The sequence below is a fragment of the Toxoplasma gondii genome, chromosome II (genome assembly GCF_000006565.2).
Source record: "Toxoplasma gondii ME49 chromosome II, whole genome shotgun sequence".
NCBI lineage: Eukaryota > Apicomplexa > Conoidasida > Eucoccidiorida > Sarcocystidae > Toxoplasma > Toxoplasma gondii.
The window spans coordinates 422,892-444,952 of NC_031469.1; the positions used below are offsets into that span (position 1 = coordinate 422,892).

The 22,061-nt window shown below is 51.0% G+C and overlaps 3 protein-coding genes across 3 annotated transcripts; 1 reads left to right on the forward strand and 2 right to left on the reverse strand.

Moving 5' to 3' along the window:
- Positions 1-493: 493 nt before the first annotated feature.
- Positions 494-9,641, reverse strand: TGME49_221540 (hypothetical protein). Its single transcript, XM_018779925.1, has 8 exons — positions 6,632-9,641; positions 6,010-6,096; positions 5,468-5,526; positions 4,365-5,286; positions 3,302-3,403; positions 2,345-2,489; positions 1,713-1,824; positions 494-907 (listed from the first exon to the last, which is right to left on the reverse strand). The coding sequence occupies exons 1-8, from the start codon at positions 8,396-8,398 to the stop codon at positions 640-642; spliced, it is 3,462 nt and encodes a 1,153-aa protein (XP_018638273.1). The 5' UTR covers positions 8,399-9,641; the 3' UTR covers positions 494-639.
- Positions 9,642-12,365: 2,724 nt separating this feature from the next.
- TGME49_221550 (CMGC kinase, MAPK family, MEK kinase-related (incomplete catalytic triad)) lies at positions 12,366-16,515 on the forward strand (the record flags this gene model as incomplete). Its single annotated transcript, XM_002369943.2, has 4 exons — positions 12,366-12,538; positions 12,803-13,409; positions 13,712-14,307; positions 14,762-16,515. 4 exons carry the CDS (start codon positions 12,366-12,368, stop codon positions 15,183-15,185), a joined length of 1,800 nt encoding a protein of 599 aa, XP_002369984.1. The 3' UTR covers positions 15,186-16,515.
- A 1,799-nt stretch (positions 16,516-18,314) lies between these two features.
- On the reverse strand, positions 18,315-21,140 carry TGME49_221560 (hypothetical protein; the record flags this gene model as incomplete). The annotated part of the gene is made up of 3 exons (XM_018779926.1): positions 20,201-21,140; positions 19,392-19,615; positions 18,315-19,088 (listed from the first exon to the last, which is right to left on the reverse strand). The coding sequence occupies exons 1-3, from the start codon at positions 20,856-20,858 to the stop codon at positions 18,315-18,317; spliced, it is 1,656 nt and encodes a 551-aa protein (XP_018638274.1). The 5' UTR covers positions 20,859-21,140.
- Between the last annotated feature and the right edge of the window lie 921 nt (positions 21,141-22,061).

Sequence of the window (22,061 nt, forward strand, 5' to 3'; positions counted from 1 at the left end):
CATTGAAGATTTCTATCTTTGCGACTGGTGAGAACTTCTCCCACCTCTCGTTCCTGCCTCCTCTTTATCCACGATGCTGCCCAAGCGTGTGCTTTCGTGTCAGTGCCTTTTTGCGCTCTAAAGCCTGTAAATCGAAATGTGCACGTGCCATGCCCAACTGCAGATCGCCGTACGGTCATGCTTTCCCTGTGCTTTGATTTCGGCAGCAAAATGTGTGTGTGTTTACCTTTGCTTTACGATGACATGTGGACGGGTCCAGCACCACTCTGTATTTAAAGCTAGGTCATTTTCTAGGATGGGGAAGTATAACTTTAGAACAGCATGTTCTGTGGACCTGTCGGAAGTATGCTTCCTCAGTAACTTGCATCCTCCCGGCTACCACCCGCAGTAGCGTTTCGTTTCCTCTTGCTAGCAAGACTCTGGGGCAAAGGCGCCACTGTCGGTTCAGAACATTCTATGTGAGTGGAGGAAACCGCTGTGCGCTCTCGCTGTTCTCTGGGAAAAGGCATTTTGTTCTCATTGCCGGCAGATGCGGGAGCCTGACTCGGCTTAGCCCAGTATGTAGGTTGCATGAATGCCAAAAATAGTTTCAGTGCGCAGGTAGGAGGAAACCGCTTTTTTATGATACCTTTCCTGCAACTATATGCCACATAGTTTCCCATTTTCCCACACGCCTTCCGCTAAAACGACGCCGTCTTCAGCTCGGGCTACCAGCCCGTGACCGTGAAGCTTGCCTTTCCGGAACTTGCCGACGTAAAGTTTCCGTCGCCGCAGCAACTTCCCATTCGGTCCGTGAATTTTCCCTTGAATGCATGCCCCACCCAACAAAATGCCCCCGTCTGGAAGAAGGCCCTTGCTCCCGGGCTTCACATTCCACAGCCGGCCTTCTCGCAGCTCTCCATCAAATCTAGCGTGACAAAAAAGACGAAACAAAAACTTTGAAGAAATCCACTTGTGAGGCATAACACAGTTCCTGGGGATGGATGCTGAGTGGGTTTTAGATGTGAGACACGAACAGACAAGTTTTGTACGGTTGCTTTCAATCACCATCCCAGTGGCCGGCTTAATACTGCTGAAGGTGTTTTATTTCGATATCTCACGACATTCAGGGGATTCCACATCGTTTCCTCGCAGTCAACACGCCGCGTACAATGGTGAAGGAGCGGAAAAACAATTTCAAGCGACGATCTGAATATGTTGGCGCTGCCGAAACGTCTCTGTGTGTGCACGCCTGTCCCGCGTCGCGACCATCGCTAGAACGCGTGTCAGTGAAACTTCCTGTGGAAATGCAGCTTCCGCGAATTGTCAATCTTCCAGTCTCCACACCGTGGCATCTGTTTTGCCAGTTGAGTGACAGCGAGATGAGCAGCACGCGAATAAGTTGTCTGTACGTTCCGTGTTGTGTACGGTAGCGTGTTAAATTCTGCGCAGGAGTTACGTTTTATTCGACCCTACATTAAATGCGTCTACCACTTTCACCACACGCTCTGACGACGCACTCTTAAAAATCAACATTTACCCTATAGAATGGTATACTAAAAACGTTTCTGAGGAGCATGATGACATAACCATTGAAAACCACCTGTGTACTTACCAAAGAGAATCACATGCTTCTGCCATTCAGTTCCTAGGAAGGACAATATCTGCACACTATATAAAAGACGTGTTTCTTGAAAAACGTTTGTTTTCCTTTCTAAGGGCTCTGCACTCACCCGCGATTGCAGAGAGGGTCGAAAACTTTGCCCTTTCCAGTGTACGGATGACCGTTCTGCCACTCTCCCTCAAAAGTTACGAAACACCCCTCGTAGAGGTCACCGAACTCGCCTGCAAAACAGTGGAGCAACGACACACCAGAAAGCAACGTCTCGCTTCTCCCAGTCCGTACTTCAGAAGGTGATTCTCGAATTAGCGTTCATCTGGGTCCGCGGTAACTGCTGTGCTCAATAGCGACTACCCTTTTTTAACGAGCTCTGCCCACGCAAAACAAACCAGATGTAAAACTGAGACTAGGCTGCTTTTAGTGCGAAGATAAATGTTGGAATCTTTAAGGTCTTATGAAGAGCGTAGCACGCAGATACCGCTTTTCATTCTCGATGTGAAAAGAGTGGCCCCTAGTGTAGATGCCGTCTGACTAGGAAGCCAAAATTATAAGATGAATTCAGTATTAGAGTACCCCGGCAAAAGACAAGGTGTGCTCGGAACGGACTCACAGATATACCGAGTGTTCTCGAAACCGTGCTAACACAGTAGAACTGGATCCGCTGAACAGAGACCTTTCAGATCTAACCTTAGGATTCCACCTCGTAGCATGGATTCCCCCGACAACGATTCTTGAAGGGCCTACAGGGGTTTGGATTGTACAGAATAATAGGGGGACCTCCTCCGTAGCGCTGGTGAAGGAATGTCCATGCAGAAGCATCCAGAATCAGGTAGTCAGCGTTCAGACCTCGCTGCCGGCCTGCCACAATCTTCCCCTTCACATCTAAGAGCTGCCAAAAAACACAGACGAAAAAGGAAGACTCATGCGGACAAAAGACGACACCAAGAGTGTGTCCTCTCAGAGGACAAAGACCAGACACAGGCGAACGATCGCTAGCCCGTCCCCTTCTCAAGCAGTTAGAACCAACGGAGAGCCGCGACTGCGAATCACGGCTCATGCTGGAGTACGCGGGTATTTCTAAACAAAGTAGAGGGGGAAAAGTCTATCGCAGAGACATCCACATCCACCAGAAATCCCGACTGTTTGTACCGTTTGTCATCCTGCTCGCGAGAGTCGTTCTTTACGGTCACTCTCATTCAAGGTACGCACTCTCACGAGAAGAAGAATGGGCCGAGTCCTCGTAAGGCTTGCCCTCGCCAGACTCCTCACGTTCTCTCACGACTGCTTTATTGACAGAACGTACCCCTTATGCAGACACAATCGAGTTGACACACCTATGGATGGTGATATTACATTTGAAAATCGACTTTCTCATGGAACATCGGCACTGACACATATATGCATAAATATCTATAAATGTATGCGTACGTACATATAGATATATAGATAGATATATAGATATAAATATATATGTATATATATATATCGACATCTGTATATCTGTATCTATGCGTATACATGCATGTGGCGAACATGTTTTCCTGCAGTCAGCGACAAGCCAGACACACTGAGGCAAGAGTCGGGGATTGAGAGCTAGCTGGTTCCCAGCATTCGTTGTGTCGCGTCATTTACGACTTTCCTCCGCGTTTGTGCATTGCAGATCCCCGAAAATGCCGCTTTTTTCTCGTGACGCATGCTCACACTTTTGTTGGTGATGGGACCCGGAGGCCTGCCGCAGTACAGCCGGGGATGGTCGAAGCTCGGATCTGTCCACAGTGCTGGCAAACGCCACTCGAGGAGTCCCTGCAGAAACCACACAATTGTTTCGTGTGTCAGTGTATTTCCCTACGAGTTGGGGCGCCAGAGGAAGGTGCAGCGCGGCCTCCCGGCACTGCTCTGTACCGCACTCAACTCGCGTCATTTTACTGTCTCGGCGACGTCGCAGCGCTGGAGTCGAACCACGACAGAAATACATGCGTCTGTCCGAGAGCGATGTTCACGAAGACAGAAGTCAGACATCGGCTAACGAAGTGTGCCTTCTACGAAGCCCAGTGTCTGCAGTCGCGACGCCGGAACTTGAGGTTTTGAGCTGGTCAGAAAGACGCCCAGGATGACACAAAACTGCACCTCGAGTGAAGCGTAGGTGGTTCGTCTTTTTACAAGACAAACGCAGGAGTTCACGAATGAGAGACAACGCGCACAGCGATAATTTCGAACAGCACATACCGATGGGTACAGAGAAGTTCTTTTTTCAGAAGGAAGCCTTTCTTCGCACACTGCCCGTACACAGCCGGCATTAGGAACCAGCAATCGCAGGTGAGCCAAGACAGGAGTCTAGACACAAAGACATTCTCGGAGAGCAGCGCATGCAGACCTGAGTTGCGGCTTTCGATCCCTCGAACGAAACGAGACGTTCTTGTGGGGTGGCGAAAGGGAGGCGACTCGCTGTTTAAAGAGATTGACAAAGAAGACTGCAGGCGCGGCGTGCAGCTGGGGACAGAGAGCCTCGGCGGCAGAGTGGAGAAAATTCCTAAACAAAAGATCGCCCTTTGCTTTTGTCTGTTTTTCGGTCAGTCGCTTCGCGAGTCCGAACGAAGAACGACAGCGGATCCTCGCAAGAAAACGTCGAACGACAGGCTGAAACGAGTCCCGAGGCAGAGAACCTAGAAGTAAGAGGCCAGCGTGACTAGCAAGGAGGCCCGGAAAGAAAAGACAAACGCGCGGAGAAGACGCAGAAAAGAAAAAAGAGACTGCGTCGGCTTACATCCTCTCCCGGGTTCGCGAGGCCAGTGAAGAAAAACCACGTCCGCATCCACCCGCTGTCGATCACAAAGCCGAAGGTGCCGGGCATCCACCAAAGCGGTTCTTCACAGTCCTGCTGACGAACCGAAGAAGATGAGGGAGAACAAGACACCGGCGAAGAAGAAGAAAACGAGGGGGAAGATAAGGAAGAGAATGGAGAACAATGTGAAGGAGGAGCAGAAACAGAAAAGGAGGAGGGACGAGCGGAAGGACAAGGCGGAGGAAGAGACGTCAAAGCAGAAGGAGAAGACGGAGAGGAGGGAAACGAAGAAGAACAAGAGGAAGAACGAGGAGACGAGTGAGAGAGAAAACACACTGGCTTCGTGTCTAGGGAAGAAGAACGTGGAGAGAGTCGAGGAAGAGACGCCAGCGCGCTGGCAAACGCAGCCTGGTATCTCGAAGCCAGAGAGGCGACAGTCGCGGACGTTTCGTGTGTCGCATGCAGCATGTCCGAAACAAAAGCAGAGGAACGGTCAGAGGCCTCTTGCGATTCTTCTCGTCGCTGCAGTCCTCCGAAAAAGCTTTGCGCCGCAGCCTCGGAGGGATTTGTGACGGAGGTTTCTGAGCAGGCAGAGTCTAAGTGAGGAGAAGAAGAACGATACACCGGAGATACAGGACCGAGAGGACTCGGGTCTCCGGCACACACCGGAGGTTTTCTTCTCTCGACACAGACTCGCCGGCGGAGTTGCAGTCTCCCCACACTTGTCGAGTCCTCCTGTCTGCTCTGCTGTCTCCTCTGCCGTATCCGTTCTTCCTTCTGGCTGCGTACCTCCTTCAACTTCTCCTCCAAGGAGCTCTGCAGTCTCCTCAGACAATCTTCGCTGCTTTCCCCACACCCCCACCGCCGCACGAGACAGAGGCCCTCGAGGGCCTCTTCCAGACGCCTGAGAAAAAAGAAAAACAATCCTTTTGTTAGCCCAAGAAAACAAAAGATACGTCCCGTTTCTTTCTGCCAGAAAGAGAAAACGTCTGGAGCGGTCTCCGGCCTCCTCGCCACTTGGTTGATAGGAAACGTATGACTAAGTCAGACTGTAGAAAGCTCTTGAAAAAGATCTTCTTTCTCACCTCTCCGCCACGTAGTTTCTGCGATCTTCTTCAGGCAGTGCCGAGGCAGACGCCAGAAACTGCGAGAAAAACGAGAAAATCCAGATGGACAAAGAAAAGAAAATCCAGAGAGATCGAAGGAGCAAAGAACGAGACTAACCAATGGTCTCCTGCGGCACAGCGGAGAAACCAAGAACTAGGTATCTGGGGGTGCGGACAAAAGGAGAAAACAGAAGTTTCAACAAACAACGTCGCTACAAGGAGAGCGCAGATGAATACAGGAGGCCTTGGCTCACGCCTGGCACCTGTGAGAAGACGGAACAAGACAAGAGATGCTTCATCCTACCTAGACGCTCGGGGAGCTATTCACAAAGAGAACCGTATGAAGCGAAGCTCAACACAGAGAAATAAACAGAGAGAGAGGAACAGGGAGAGATAAAAAAGAGGTAAAAATGGAACAGAGACCTACTCGGAGCTCTCAGGACTGAGAAGGTCTGCACTGACGAGAATTGCAAAATCCTTCTCGCCAGAGAAAACCTCAAAGGGTTGTTTTTCCCACTCACTTTATCTTCGTGAATGACAGAATATTCGTCGGCAGAGGCAGCGACATTGCAGATAGCAGAGTGACTAGCCAAGTCCTCTTGAAGAACCTGCAAAAAGAGAAGCGGACATACACTCGAAACGACTCGAGAGCTCCAAGACAGAAATACACAAGGATACAGAAGCAATAAACATGTGAAAAACAGAGTAGAGGAGCAGAAAAAGGAGCACGACCTAAGGTTTGAGAGAAAAACTGGAGGGACAAAGAGAAAGGAAACGGTAGCCGAACTCCAAAGTCACAGGGAGACATTCGCATTCGGCACAATGAACGATGCGAACGATGCAGGTGTATGTACGTTCTCCAGTCGGCTCTGAGCGCCCATGAACATCAAGCAATTACACAAGCGTAAAGCGGAACAGTCCAGGATGTAAGGCACTCCAAAATAAGTTTCCGGGCAGCAAGATTTCCAAGTCTCGTGTCGTCGGCCTGCATACTTCATCAAATGCTCGCTTCTCGAATTGAATTCTTGAAAAAGAACGGTTCCTCTCTCTCTCTCTCGCCACCCCATACAGGTTCGGATGCTTCCGTTCCCAGTGTTCTCTCCTTTCAAACTCCTCCATTTTCATTTGTCTTTCGTTGCGTACTTGCTGGCCGCAGAGACCGCACTTTGTCGAGGACCAGACGGTTAGTTCTTCCTCTGTGAAGAGCGGCGAAGTTAAGGGGAGGAACGCCGCGTGAGCCTGGGTCCTCGCCGACTCCAGAGTCTCCTCATGCTTTGTGTTCTGCGTGTCTGAAGAGCCCTCAGTCGGCTGCGTCTCTGCCGACGCCGCGAAGCGCGAGGCCGCGAGGAGCAGCTGCCTCCTGTGTACCTGCGAAACGCAGACAGCCTCTGCTCCCCAGCCTCGCCGATCCCTGCGTGCTGGAGAAAGACTGTCGCTTCGGTCTTCAGGGAAGATCAAAGAATGTGGAAGAACGGAGGTGGAGGGAGAAGGAGAGGCAGCGATGGGCGAGGGTAGAAGCGGCCCCGGAGAGTCAGAAGCTCCTGAGGACGGAGAGGAAAACGAGTGGAGACGCGTCGGTTCTGAGCGTGGAAAGATGTCGCAAGCAGAGACAGCTGCGTGAACGGAGGCTGGAGAATCCAAGACCTGAGGATGCACGACCGAGCTCCAACTCTGGCGTCGTCTTTCAGAAGAGTCGAAAAAACTTTCCTCTCTCGTCTCCCGGCCGTGAGGTAACTTTTCAGGTGTCTTCCCAGGTGTCTCTTGCTTGCCGTCGCACCTGTGTGTGGGAGATGCTTCGCCGTCAAGGGCCCCAACGCGAAATGAAGTCCACTCCCGCTCGTGGTCTCTGCATCGCTCTTCCTGCTCGCTTTCTTTGTCTTTGTGGAGTAGATCCTCGTGCTTGGCCTGTTTGTCGGGTGTCTCAATCGAGAGAAAACCCACCTGTCTCTGTGTCCCCGCGAACGCAGACTCGGCAAACAACGGGGCAACGGCGGTTTCCCCGCAGACTTCCGCGTCGATTTTTCTCGCCTCTGTTTGATTTTTCAGAAAACGCGCTTCGTGGTGGGGAGCAGCCCTAACAGCTGAAGCCTCTCCGGTTTCGGCTGCGAAGGCTCTGGGAGGGGCAGTTCGTTCTCCTAAAAGCTCCTCTGCCCTGAGAGCAAAGTCCGCGAAAGTCGAAGTGAAGAAATTGAAGGACCCTTCCACCCGCTGAGCAACGCCGCCTAACCACTCGAAGCTGGGGGTAGTCGGCTTGACGCGAATGCCGTCACTCTTCTTCGTTTTCCCTTCGTGCTTCCCCATGCCCTTGCTGGAGTGTACGTAAACCTCGAGCGCAGTATCCAGGGACGCTTCAGAAAGGTTCTCGAACGGCACTTCCCCCCAAGTGTCTGAGAGGTCTTCAGCGTTGCTTCTTTTCTCGCAGTCGTTGACCGCAGCCATCGAAGCAGAGTCTGTTGCTCTCGCGGGAGTTTGAGCCAGAGAGGATTCTTTTCGTCCGCTTTGTCTCTGCCAGCCCCGCATACATTGAAGCTTTGACTCGTCTGTTTCAGTCCTTCTGTCTGTTTCCACATTGCCATCCAGCAGGCGTCTTTCCCACACTCCTCCTGATTGACGCTTCGCTTCTCCTCGTGAGCCGCGCTGCTGAAACTCCTGCTCTCTGAATGTCTGAGGGCAAGACTCTCCGGTATCTCGTCTGCGACAACCTCTTGACTTGCTCTCGAGTGCTTGAACGTCTGGAGCCGGTGGAATTCCCTTCTGCCAATGGCACACATCTCCGTTTGGACGCCACCGTGTGTCTGCGTCCTCTTTGCCCGCAAAGGCGTACGAAAAAAAGGTCTCCGCTCCACTCGCTCTCCGTCCCGCAGCCGTGCCACCGTATCTGCAACCACTTTCTGTGTCCGTTTGCTCCATTTTCTCCACAAAGAGAATGCAGTTCCTTCCCTTTTTCACTTACTCTCCTCTTCATTCGCCGTCTGGAGTCCTGCGAGGCCCAGGAGGAGCGGAAAGTCGTTCTTCATCGCCACACTCGGTGGCACCTGAGGTCACTGCGAGTCCTGCTGGCCCCGCCAAGCGAGAAACACGTGGTCAGGTGTATGTACGCCTGGCTTCGACTCCATCTCGCTAGTTCAGATGGACCAGCAGGCAGAACAAGAAGGAGGAAGTGTGTGGGATTTTGGGGACAAAAACACTGTCGCTTTCCGGATACTGAAAACGACAGTGACGGAAAACGACGGTGATAAGATCGAACCGGAGGCGCATAAAACGGAAAACGCCTTGTGCAGCCCTGTTTACTGTGTTGAACGCCGGATTCGGTTGGAGGGAACGGCGAACAGTGGAAAGAGGAAGAACATAATCGAAAAACCGTAGTCCACAGACGCTTCTCTCGGAGTTCCTGCGTTTCACGCCAAGACCCGCATGCACCAAAAAAGAGATCAGACACCTAGTGAGAAGCTGTTCAGTGGGCGCAGGTGTGCCTTTTTTTCGCTGTCCAGCTACGTCCGTCGCGACTTTAAGCCCATGCGATTCCCGTTGGAAAGAGAGAGGCGCCAGACGGCAAGTCGCGCGACAGTCAGCTGCTCCCTTCTCGTGGCTTTCCTTGCTAGTTTTCTCTCGGTCTCGAGCTACAGAGAGTCCAGTGATTGCCAGTCAACTTGTCTTTCCCAGTGTTTGTTGCCGAGGTGGGGGAAAATCGGGGCTTCCGACGGGAAAGCCACACGAGCCAAATATCAGTGGATAGAAAAAATTCACCGCCACACCGTCAACTTCCCGCCGGTTTGCCGTACAACGTCAGTCGATGGAGGGCTGCAGTCCGACGGGCGCGAGAAAAGGCACAAAAGCCTCGCTCCCCGCGAATGACAAAAGGCATTTGTGCATCGAACGAAGAAGCAATGTTGTGCATGGAAAAGCGTGAGTTAGAAACTGGTTTTTCTCTTCAGTGCTTCAGCACGGGACGGACGGGCTCGCGTGCCGTCGATTTATAGCGAACTCAGCCGTTGCCGTGGACGGGGTGCCAAAGAAGACACAGCAGCGAGAGTTTTCTCGATAACGGTGTTGGGTTTAACCTCGTGGCTTGATACAGCAGGAGCCCTCTTGCGTCGTGGGAGAAACTGTTGTAAACATATCGCTGCTTTCGCCTTTTCAGGTAGAAAACGACCGACAGAAAAAACACGCGCAAAAAAGATGCGCTGGCGAATTCGCGGCGCGTGCAGAGCATCAACACGCGGTGGGGCTGGCGAGGTTCATCGAGAGAGAAGTCGATAACTCTTTGCCGCTTAATACATTTTGCCCCGCGGGTGAACGAAGACACCTCAGCTGGCTTTAGAGACTCTCGCTTGAAAAGGAGCACGGTGCTGGTGTCTCTATTGCTCCGAAGGCTCGAAAAAATCGGTGTTCGTTGATTCGTAGGGAGCTCCCGGGACGTTGAAATGCGAGGGAACTCCGCCTTCTTCAGTCAGAACAAGCAAGAGCTCCACCAATGAGTGTAAGGTGAACCTCCTTTCTCAACAGTGAAAACTCTGTTGAGTTCCATGAACGGAGTTATGAGAATATCTTTGCTCCCGTAGTGTGTAGTAAGTTAACTTTCAAACGGATGGTATACCTCTAGGCTCGTTTACTTTCACACGAAATTTCTGTTCTGGTACCCGACAGGGGGTGTATTTAGCGTGACATGGTCTTCTTCGTTTCTTTCTTGACTTATGTAAGAGCTTTGTCGAATGGTTGGCAAACTGTGCAATTTTCGTTAGGCAAGAGGAAATGAACTTCTATAGGGATAAGCAACAGTGGACTAGCAGCTTAAAACTGGTTGTGTAGCTGCGAACGGCACCATTCAATGGCAAGAAGGTGCAATGGGGTGATTTTGATAGAGAACGCACGGTACAAGTTCCTCCAACGTTGGATATATAACAAATCATGCAACAGAATAACGGGGTGACTTCGATGGAAAGCTCAAGATACGTTTCTCCAGCTTCGGATATATAAAAGCCCGTGCAACTTTGAACGAGTACACGAACAGTAGCTGCCAAACTCCGCCAGGAACTTTAGAAGCCTTGACAATTGCAAATGGCGGCTTTAGTGCATTCTGTGACTTCTGGTCTGAGACAAGTTAGAACGAATACTGAACGTACGGAGTCACAAGCGAGATATGAGTGGGGCTGTTGAAACGGTGAATCATCTTTTGCGAGATTCTTGCAGTGACGGACTCTGCCGCTTCTCCACTGGGAATGCCACGCGGATATCCTTCTGAAATTCAACCTTTAGGAAATTGTATCCCAATTGCACATTACTACTAGCTCAGCGATCGTTTGCGTGAGTGCCAAATAATGTTGCTGAAATCACCGCGCCGTAAAAGTTTTTGTTGAATCTTCTGCTAAGACGAGTGAGAGCGAATGTGAGTGTCCTGCATGAGGGCACCGGCAGGAACAATCAAAAGAGGTTCTGCGCATTATAAAGACGGGACGACGTATCAGGGAAGTCATTTAGGTTGCACGTAGCGTACCACGTTTCCTGATCCTTCTCATCGTCCGCTATCGGGGTATGTGCTTTCTCACCGACGCCGAGTTCTCTGTCAGTCTCCGCAGCATAGATTTCCGACATTTTCCAACAGTGGGAAGCACGAGGCACTTAGTAGCAAGTCCGTATTGACGTGCTATTCTCCACTCACGTTTTTTTGTTCAATTGTGGCCCCCGAATGCCTTATCCGGAAAGTATGTCCTTCTGGTGGGTCTAGGACAGTTGGTGTAGGGCAGCGAGTACACGGGACAAGAATATGGCAGAAGCCTCTTCGAAGTCTTTGGGTTCTTGATTTCTTTGTGCGTGCTACCCAAAACGAAGGAAATGAATTGTTTCCACGCCACCTCTACCGCTAGTGTTAGTCAATCAACTCGTAGCAAGAAAAGCTGTGAGTCGACACGCTTGTGCAGGTATATCTGAATAGCGAGATGCTCGTCCGCTGACTTTTCCCATAAATCTCGAAAAAGTGGCTTCTTTTCTGGAAAGTGATCGGTGTAGATTTTTTACGTAGCTTCTGTAGAGCGAACTGCCCGCTAAAGCGACGCTCGATGACTGGTTCTCTAAAAGATAGACCTCATCCCCAGAGGCGGGTAGTCTTTTGAGTGTGCCTATCGATCAGTTTTAGACGATGTGAGTGTGTGCCTTTTGTTTGCAAACGCACAGACTTTTTTCACTTCAAAGACCGTTTGCGCGGAAGTCGAAAATGATTGGGAACGATTCTGGACAACATGTTACCGCGGCGTGTTCTTTCGTTACTGATCGTGTTCTGCCTGTTTGTGGCTGTCGTGTGTCGATTTTCATGGAAGGCATAGATGCTAGTTCACTTCGTTGTCGCCGCTTTTCAAGCTTTTTCAAGGCCGTTTAATGAGACTTTTTGCCCTTTTGGGTGATGTAACAGTACGTCTGAGACCCTGAAGGAAGACTCCACATCTATCGGAAAGTGCAAGAGGGCGTCAAATTCTTTTTAACTTTGTCACGCCTTTCCTGTCTTACACATTGCCTTGTAACAGTGAGTGGGATGTGCCGTCGGTGAAAACTTGTCGAGCGGCTTTACTTTCTGCCTGAAAACGGGCGAGACATCGCCGGTTTGTAGTCCTCGTTCTCCTCCAGGGTCGCTATCTTACAAAAGTGACTTCCCGCGTTCCATCGTCTTGGCGATCCTCTCTGCCTCGTTTTCACAGCAATGTCTGTCGGTCCAATGCTCACCTAATTGCCCCTTTCACTTCTTAGTCTTCCTCATCCCGTTCCCACGCGTTCCACCCCTCTTGTCCGTGCACAGAATGCTATCCTGTGGTGACTTCTTCCAAGGTTTCACAGCACCTTTTTCAGTGAAGGGTAGAGTTTCTTTGAGCCTTTTTGCCACCGAACGATGGGGGCATCGGAGAGCACACAAGTGCCCAACTCTATCCCGCAAGGTCGGGGGCTAGTGGCGCACATTGACAAGTTTTGTCGTCTGGGAGAGGGAGGTTATGGAGTTGTCTACGGAGGGCATCTTTCCCCTTCTGGGCAACCTGTCGCGGTAAAAGTCGTGCAGCGCCATCAGTAAGTGCTTCTTCTGCTCGACCGTATGCGGAATTACCCGCTAGAGCAGCAGCGAGTCGATATGCTTTCTGAGGACTCGACGGAGCCTATCGCAGATTCGTTGTTGTCTTCCGTGGCTGAGGAAAAAAGCGCTACTAGAGAACACTCCACTGATTCGCAAGGAGAAGCAACGACTGGAATTAGCAAAGGCTCTCCAGGTGTTTCTGTGGGCGGAGAAAGCGTGTTGTGTGGGTTGTCGCCGCATCCGATTCTTCCCCTTCCTAGCTCTCTGTCTGCGTGTGAAGACGAGGGTTTGAACGACACGGAGGCTGCAGAGGCAAACTTGGGATACCGCCAGGGGAGAAGTGATTTCTTGAGTGACCCAGAGGGTACTACGGAAGCAGGCAAAAATCTGAACGCGCAACACTCGAGCGATCTAGATGAAAAGCATCATGAACATGTGGAGCATGTGAACCAGACCGAACAACAGAGTGGAGCACCTGCAGAAGAGAATACGGGGGCAGATACGAAGTTCGAGAAGAGCAACGACGGTGACACATGCACTGACACGCCGCGGCGTCTTTCGTCAAAACAAAGCATAACGACTCAAGGCAGTCTCTCGGCTCGAAGTCCGAAGAACAGTCACGAGTTTGTGACTTTCTCGACTTCTCCTCCGAAGTCAATCTTCGAATCCCCTCATCTTCTTCGCGTGTATGGGATCTACCTGTGTCTCCACACTGGACAGCTGTTCACTGTCATGGAGAGGCTCGAAGGTCCGCCACTTCGCGCCTATCTCCTCGAAAGACACGCCGAAGATCTTCCGACGGAACTGGAAGCATTCCAAATCGTTTTTCCGGTTCTAAAGGGACTTCAGGAGTTCCACGAGAAAGGAGTAAGCGGGAGGAATCGAATAAAACTTAGCAGCAGACACCTCTGTACTTGATGCACTTAAACATGATGGTAGTGAAAAGCACATTAGAACATTCATCCGGTAAGCACAGACACGCAAGATCTAAACCAGTAGGAGACACGTGCAAACATGCACACACATATGTGTTGGTCGGCGTCCTACACAGCACTATTTTTCCAGTGAACAAGAGTTCGACTCCACTGATTCAGGTCCCTCGGTTTCCTTGGTCCTCTGTCGCCACACAGCCTTTCACCTTTGTTTCGGCACTGTCGTTTCCGTTGCAGTTCATCCACGGGGACATAAAAGTGGAGAATTTAATGTTTCGGCACTCGCCTCCGAACCTAGAGGCTCTCACGATCGTCGACGTCGATACACTCCTCCCTCACATCCCGGGTGCCGACGGCCTGACGCATCTTCCGGTCAGCTGTCCAGCTCTAGAAAAGCAGGCTGCGAAAGAGAATGGGGTGGGAAACCCGTCCTTATTGGCGAGGAGACAATCCGTGCTGTCTCAACGAAAGAGCCGAAACTTTGAGGGTACCAAGAATCCGTTGAGCTGGGCCTTCGGACACTCTATTCCAGGGGGCAATGCAGACGCGTCCACGGCTCGGAATGGAGCTGGAGAAACAGTCGCCTGTTCGAAGGCAATGGAAGAAAAAGAAGGGAAACCTTCGGTGAAAGAAGTGATAGAGCAAGGGAGTGTATTTGCAGCTTGTGGAAAAGGTGCAGGATGCGTGGGCTGCAGCTTCACTCCCCAATACGTCCCATTTGACATCTTTGTCGAGAGAAAATTTTCACCCTACGTTGATGTCTACGCCGTCGGTTGTGTCCTCTACTTGCTCATGGAAGGATGCTTTCCCCATGAGCCAGGATATTTTGCCAGGTAAGAAAAAAGTCTGCAAGTTTCACGGAAAACATTCTGTCTCTACAAATGCGGTCCCTAATCTGGAATAAACAGGCAAGCATTTGCTTTTTCAGATTCCTGCCTTCAGTGAAATGTGCTGAAAAGATTTACGGAACACGTTTTGCCTCTACAGATGCAGTTTCTAACGTGGAATAGGTGATCATGCCTTCGCTGCATCCCATCCACTGTGGAAACTGGAAGCGTGCAAACTGCCGATTCCAGTGAGGATTGGCCTTGCCTTCGCTGTGCTACTCTTACGAGAGAAAACGAAGCGGTTTTCAACGAATAGGTGTGCGTACAGTCTCAGGGGAGATTCGATGACCCGGCGAATCTGCGAGATCTCCATGTCCTTCCCCCTGCTGGTGCTTGTGGCGTCGTCTATTCCGATTTGCTTATCGTGGTCGTTTATCGGCACTGTCTGTGGTCTTTACAGTAATGGCCTCTTGAACATTGGAGTGACAAGCAGGTTGGGAGCAGAGCCAGTTTTCCATCGAGCGAAGCGACAATACTCGGCAGTTTGCGAGAACTTCATGAGGCGCCTGCTCCACAAGAACCGGAAGTATCGGATTTCAGACGCAACAGAAGCTCTGCAGCATCCGTGGATTGACTACATGGCTTGGTTGTTAGCGAAAAAAAAAGAGGAAGAGGAAAACTACCAAGTAGTAGACGGGACAACGGGAGAGAGGGAGATTTTGATAGAAGAGAAAAGAGAAAGCGCACACAGAGGGAACCACGTAGATAGAAAGGTGGGCGAGACCGCTCTCTCGGTAGCGATCGAAATCAACGAGGCCGGGGAAGGATCCGGGTTGAAAACGAGCGCGAGCGATCCATCGTCAGCCGTAGATGCACGAGAGTAAAAGGCAGAAATCCAACAGGCCTTGCATGCAACGTGCTTTGAGGAACACTCCGCTGCTGCGTCTCCAAATTCAACAGCTGCAGGCACAGACTCAGAAAATGCAGATGCGTGGAGCCCGGAGTCGTCCCCCATTGGAGCGGAAGATTTTGTGTCTGCGCAGCAGTCTGTCGGCCCCTCTTCTCCTGTTGGATTTGAGCTCTTTCAACGTTTTCCGTCTCTCCTCACGGAGGGTGCACACAAAACTCACGACGACCGCCCCACTCAAGAGACGCGTTGTCTTTTTTTGAGCTCGAATCAGGCGATCTGCGGCCCTCTGGAAACAGCTGTAGAAGAGGCTGAGGAGACGTTTCTGCAGGCAGAGGATTCTTGGCAGCTGAAGGACCCGGGAAACGCCAATGGTGCGACGGATGAGAACCTAGAAACGATGGGGCTAGACAGGGATGCACCATGTAGAGTGGAAACGAAAGGCGGGGGTTCCAGCGTTAAGCTAACCCATCGGTAGCGGGACTAGTCGGCGCAGAGGATGCAGCAGGCAAGCCTGACAAACACAGCGAGTTTTGGAATGAGAAAGACAAAAAGGGGGAGACAGGGGAAGTTAAAGAGTCTGTGAGACGAAGACCATGGAGTGGATGCTGGATCGGTTTAATGTTCGACGCCTTTGGGGGGGAGGGTGGCAGGGACGTTCCTCCGAGTCAAGCACAGAAAGACAGCCAAGAAGGTTCAGCCGAAGATGAGGGTATCGAAGTAAGCGCTAATGCTATTGCTGGAGTGGAAACAGGAAATAAAACATAGAAGGGAACTCTGGCAGTTTCTGGGCGCTCTCAGGACATCGCTGGCCTTTCCCTCGCTTCCTCCGCAAAACAGCAACGGTGGTAGAAGACCAGGCCGGAGTCGATGCGACAGAAAACGCAACAGAGAAGGGAGAGGATGAGGCGAAGAAAGAAAAGCAGACTGAAGAGGGCAAGGAGCAGGGTGAGGAGGTGGGCGGGGACGATGCGACCAAAGAAACGAGAAAGGAGGAAAGTGCAGAAGAACAGCAGGTTCAGGATGACGAAGTTCCAACAATTGCGCTGCCATCAGAAGTCTCGCGAACAGCAGAGGGTGCAGCGCGACTTGACACTGCCAAGAAAACGATGAGTGAAGAGACAACTCAGGAGGGACGGGACAGAGACGCAACGAGCTGCGGAGGAATTTTTTCTGGTCGTTGGTTTAGGCTGGAAACTACTGGTGGATACGTGCACGAAATAATCAAAACGGTGGAGCGCGTCTGTTTTGCGGTGGAAATGGAAAGGGTAACATGTGAGATAAAAGACTATGAGTTGTTATGCCAAGAAGGATCCCAGATTACCCTGCTTATCTTTGTTATATTAATACATGGAGTTAGCTTTGTATCGCGACTTATTGTCGGGAGCTAATGCAGCTAAAGCAAGCAGGGAAAATACCGGACGGTCCGAAAAGGGATCAGCTACCCATGTGTGGCGAAAGACTTCGGGGAGATGAACAGCGTCGTACATCTAGTTGACACACGTCGTTCGCTCCCTTATTTAGCGGAGGAAACGTCAGAACTGCCACTTCTTCATTATCTGTCTGGGCAGTGGCGTTTGTGGAAGCAAACAAAAACAGCAACTCTGGTCCCGTGTCCCTACCAAACTGTTTTCGGCCACGGATATTATTTAGTTAAAGCTAGACACTTTTTGGCTTATTCCACAGGCACTAAAACTGATTTACGCCCCAATGTAAACCACGTGATTGAGCTCTCCATAAACACACGTACGAAAGGAAGCTTAGAGGTCGTGTGTCGCTCCGTGGCAGACTCACCCAGAATAGCTGCAGCACCTGTCTGTCACCCTTCATGCTGGAGTCACCGAGTATAGATCCAGATAAAAATGTTTCCTCTTGCTGAGTCGTTTCGTTGTTTTTGGCGGCTTCTCTAGTTGACTCACGGCTCGGTTCTCCCTGAACTCGCGCGTACCCAGAAGAAAGGCATCCTGTCTCTCTAAACGGCAATTGATTTTTGTCGAGTACGTGGGAGACGATTTGCGCATGCATGTGCGGAGTCAATTTCAGAAAAGCAAGTAGTGAACCGAGGGCGTTTGACGAATACAAGAGAGAATTTCACATTCGCCTCAGGAACGGAAAATATGTACGCGCGTCATCACGGTTTCTTTTGCGTCCCGGTTCTGGACGTGCGTCTTCAGGTTCTGCGGGCTTAAGTGTTCGTTCAAGCTCACTATGTGCATTCATATTTGCGTTGCATGCTTTGTTTCTTATAAAACGAAGTCAATGTGCCTAGCCTATATGAAAAGCTGTTTCGACTTTCCAACGAAAGAACGTTCGGATATCTCTACCGGTGAGAGGAAACCTGTCAGTGATAGCTAAGTCGCCTCGACTGGTTCCTCCGCTTCCGTGTTGTTGGCCAGTGGAACAAAGACAACAATGACGAGGTAACGATGGGAGTACTTATTTCCCTGTCTTCTGATGTTGGTGTCTCCATATTCGCTGAGTCACACCACCACTACAGACTCGAGAGAGACACGACGTAACAGTACTAGCAGGTAGTTCTGCGAGTAAATCGCGTGGAACATACTTTGTGGTGCGGTAAGAGGTATCAGCCTGAAACCTGGGATAAGGTTTCAGTACCAGCAGTAGTCGAGCCCTCAGACCAGTTTGATACCGCCACCTGCAGCGCGACCACATTTTTAGCAGCCACTGGCAAGAGAGGAGTGGGGCCTCTCTAGGCCCACCCATGAATGTCCCTGTTGTTCATGCACCCCGGTTGCGCCAAACCGCATGCCTTTTGAACAGCCACTTGGCCTTCTCCCGGCAAACTGACTTGCCGTATACATAGGTGGCACCATACCGGATAAAGCAGCAGCTACCTTAACAGTTTCTGCCAGCCCCACTGCCTTGAACCTCATAGCATTAACACGCGAAGACTCTCTTTTCCATTCGGCGGGACGCCCTTAGGCTGGACACCCTGAGGGGCTACCTGCGGCATCATCTTAACGGTCCCGATCCCGCTAGATTTTCGAGGTTTCTTTGGCGATGCTGTTGCGTACTCCAGGCCTACTCAGGAGGTTAGGTAGGATGCCCATTGGGGCCCAGTCGACTATTCCTTTGGAGCACCGACTCATGGACATTTCGGATATTCTTTAGTGGGAATGACGGTTGATGGAGCGCCCTTCGGGAGTTTAGGCTCTATGCCCTTCGGTGCGATCTGTGGACATTTCTTTACGCTTCCCAGTCCGACGGGTTTCGGTGCTCCTTTAGCGGGAATGATGGTTGACGGAGCGCCCTTCGAGAGTTTAGGCTGTATACCCTTCGGTGCGATCTGTGGACATTTCTTTACGCTTCCAAGTTCGACGGGTTTCGGTGCTCCTTTAGCGGGAATGATGGTTGACGGAGCGCTCTTCGGGAGTTTAGGCTGTATACCCTTCGGTGCGATCTGTGGACATTTCTTTACGCTTCCCAGTCCGACGGGTTTCGGTGCTCCTTTAGCGGGAATGATGGTTGACGGAGCGCTCTTCGGGAGTTTAGGCTGTATACCCTTCGGTGCGATCTGTAGACTTGTGTTTACGCTTCCCAGCCCGACGGCCGTCTGTGTTCCTTTAGCTGGGATATCAGTATCCAGGACCTTCGGTTGGACACCCTTTGGTGCTATCATTGAATTTTTGCTTACGGTCTCAACGTTACCTTTGGCAGCTTTTGATGCTCCATTAGGGAGGGTGCCGCACACTCCAGAGCTATTCAGGAGTTTTGGCTGTGTACCCTTTGGCGCCATATGTGGATTTTTCTTTACGGTGTCGAAAGCTGCCTTTTTCCAAGCTCCTTTAGCAAGGAATTCTGGTACAGCAACGGTATCCTGGAGCTCATCGGTATCATCGGAGAGGAGTCTCTGGATGGCCTGTCAAAAAACAAGGGAACAGATTGCATGAATGAGAGCATGATTCAAGAAAATTAGAAAGTATTATCACCTGGGTTTTATTAGATGCTGGCATGAGCATGATCCTGATATGTGTGGGGTTCCAGGGCGAGTGTTTTGTGTTAGCCTCAAAAACATGGATCTTTTTCACGTGTACACACGATTAACATTCTGATTAATCAGCGCGCTACTACGCGTGCCGGGACAACCAAGCAATTTACACACATCACTCAGCAACAGAAGTTCTGCGATTGCTTCTGCGCACTCCACCCTTATTCAACTTACTCTTCCGCCACCTGCATCATTCTGTTGACGGTCGTTGTTGTGGCTCAGTTTCTTTAGTTGGTTCAGCTTCGCCTGGTTCTTTTCGGAGGTTTCAAGCAGCTCTTTATAAAGGCGCGTGACAATGCCGACCATGCAGCGATAATCGATTTTTTGCGCTCCCAGGCGTTGGCAGCTTCTGTTGGTGTCGTCCACGGCTCCCTCCCAGTCCCATATTTCATAGGAATCTATGAAAAAGGCAAAAACAAGCAAACGAAGGAGCGACCTGATGGGAAAACGCATATGCACCTGAGCACGGCAAGTTGGGGGACCCAGCAGCTTCCTGATGGCGACAAACCGCACTATATGACTGGTGACGTACAGATATATGAGGAGAACGACTGCGATAACACTGCTGTAGAGAATCCACTGTAAGATTATCCATGATTTACCCCGTCGAACAAGTTCGTGAAAATGCGCGTTTGCACCTCAAATACAAAACGATGACTCTCGCCACAGTCACCAGCTTGTGTACTCGTAGCCTACTAGGCACGTGGTTGGAGAAACCAAAAGGATCCGCACAAGGCAAGCCAGCATATTATGTCGCTGGACGAAGTACGGCGACCATAAAGTTCAAGGAGGTGTGATCGTCGTTCGACGGAGCTAGCCTACTGAGAGTGCCCGTAGACGCATTCAGTATATATGGAGATGGTACTGGCAAGAGAAGGCGTCTGTTACATGTAGCTTTGACGATTGATACGAGCGTCTCCGTTTGCAGTTGCTGAAAGAGAAACTTGTGTTAATTTTGTTCATGGCCCCATGATCCCTCGTACCTGAATCGTCCAAAAACTGGTCAAGAACCCAGAACAGACAGTTCCTTTTTTCTGTCCCAGACTTGCTTCGCTCTGTGCCACAGCGTGCGCTATCGTTCTTTTCAGAGAACGGCTGAAAATTGGGTTTAGAGGCACGAGATGGAGAAGCCGTTGGGCTATCCACACCGCCGGGCGCCGAGTGACCCAGAGCGCGAATACACTCGTACATGGGATGAAATCTCAGAAAGTTCTCTGCGCCTCTTTGTCGAAAATAAAGTTCCTCGTCGTCTGGCTGGGACGAATCTCCCCGCGCTAACCGAGGAGCGGCATCGAGACCCCCAGAGGCCGGGCCACACACCCCGTTGCCATTTTCCGGGAAACCCTCGACGTCAGAAGAGGAATCAGGGTGAGGCCGCGGTGCGACAGCGCTGCTGAGATGATGTGCTTGCTTCCTCAAAAACCAAACATTTGCTAGCGCAGGGGGACATGGAGGGAGCGGAGTCAAAGGATGCGGCCTACCGTCACTCTGCTCCGCGTTGCTCGTGCCGGCTTTCTCACGGGAATCACCCGAAGGAGAATCCCGACTTTTTGGAGGACTCGTCCCACGTTTCTTCAACGACACTGGCGACTTGGTCGCCGAAGAAGACGTTTGGGGACGGGAAAATGTAGGAACCACCATTTTGCGATGTTCTTCACTGCAGGTGGAATAGACCGGCTGGTGAGCAGATTTCTCTCGTGAACGAGCGAAGAAGCAGTGTGGTCTTCATTCGGATGAGAAAAAAAGCGGCACTGTGACTGAGTGGGAACAGCGTGGGGGTAGACGGAACTGGTTGTGCTCAAAGTGACGTGGAGGAACGTCGCGAGTCAGTGTCGGCGAAACGATGGCCTGCGGACATGTTACTACGATGAACGACAGACACAGGTTGACAAACACACCAGGCAGCGCAGCAGAGGGAGCCCATGTCGTGGATGGCTTGGTGCCTTTCCAACATGAGGACCTTCTCAAGTTAACCAGTTTCGTTTGAAGACAAAAATGCAACACCGCCGCGCTTTTCCTGCCGGAGGGTTGCTGCACACTTGCAACGGCGTGGCAAATACTACGGGCACGCAACTGCAGCCGAAACATTGACACGAGTAAATGGTGTGCAGGATACCTACCCTGCTGCACCACTCTGGAAGGTAGTACGTGAGCTCAAGGGAACAGTTAGACTTGCGGTCATCAAAAAGAAAAAACTGTTCTATGTGGAAGGAGGCCCAGCTGCAACGACTGGCGTCACCCCTGTCGGATGCCGTTCACCGGCCAGTTTTCAGCATCGCGGACGGTCAACCCTTCCTGTAAGTCTTGAAGGAGATATTCCTTCCATCCTAACTTTCTTCTTTTTGTGTGGCATCGCTGAATGTGGTAAATTCGTCGGGAAACCCGAATAATCAAGTTTTCTTCTCACCTAATCCGTAGTCGTTTTGACCCGCAGTCGGGTCCCTAAACCCTTCGGCGATCAAGAGGCTCGGTTCACGCGTGCGCGGGTCAGCTAGCTGCTGACCTCCAATCCCCCTCGTATGACACTTAACTTGTTCAATTTTTGTACAGCACACCAAAGTGTTGGAGACTTTTTGTGCAGTGGTAGACGGTGGCACTGTCTGTACTGAAGTTGGAAAGTAAACTTATACTTGAAGCCGATATTTTTGCGTCACGCGGCAGTAACTCTAGTAATTGCGGGACCCGAGGTGTGGGTACACGCGGGAGACTGCGAGACGAGAGCGGCATCCCGGTATTTGTAGTCTTCGAACTTGGAGTAATTTTCCCATGATACCATTTCTGACTTCAAAGTGAAAGCTATCTCTTTTACAGTCACCTCCTGCTGTGAGAGCTGCGGAGGTGAGA

Bases quoted from the DNA above. Each gene is read 5' to 3' on its own strand.
- TGME49_221540 (XM_018779925.1), bottom strand. From the start codon at position 8,398: ATGGAGCAAACGGACACAGAAAGTGGTTGCAGATACGGTGGCACGGCT. The intron at 6,097-6,631 runs GTACGCAACGAA...CTCTTTTTGCAG, and splicing joins GCGGTCTCTGCGGCCAGCAA to GTTCTTCAAGAGGACTTGGC. The intron at 5,287-5,467 runs GTGAGAAAGAAG...CTTTTTTCTCAG, and splicing joins AGAAACTACGTGGCGGAGAG to GCGTCTGGAAGAGGCCCTCG.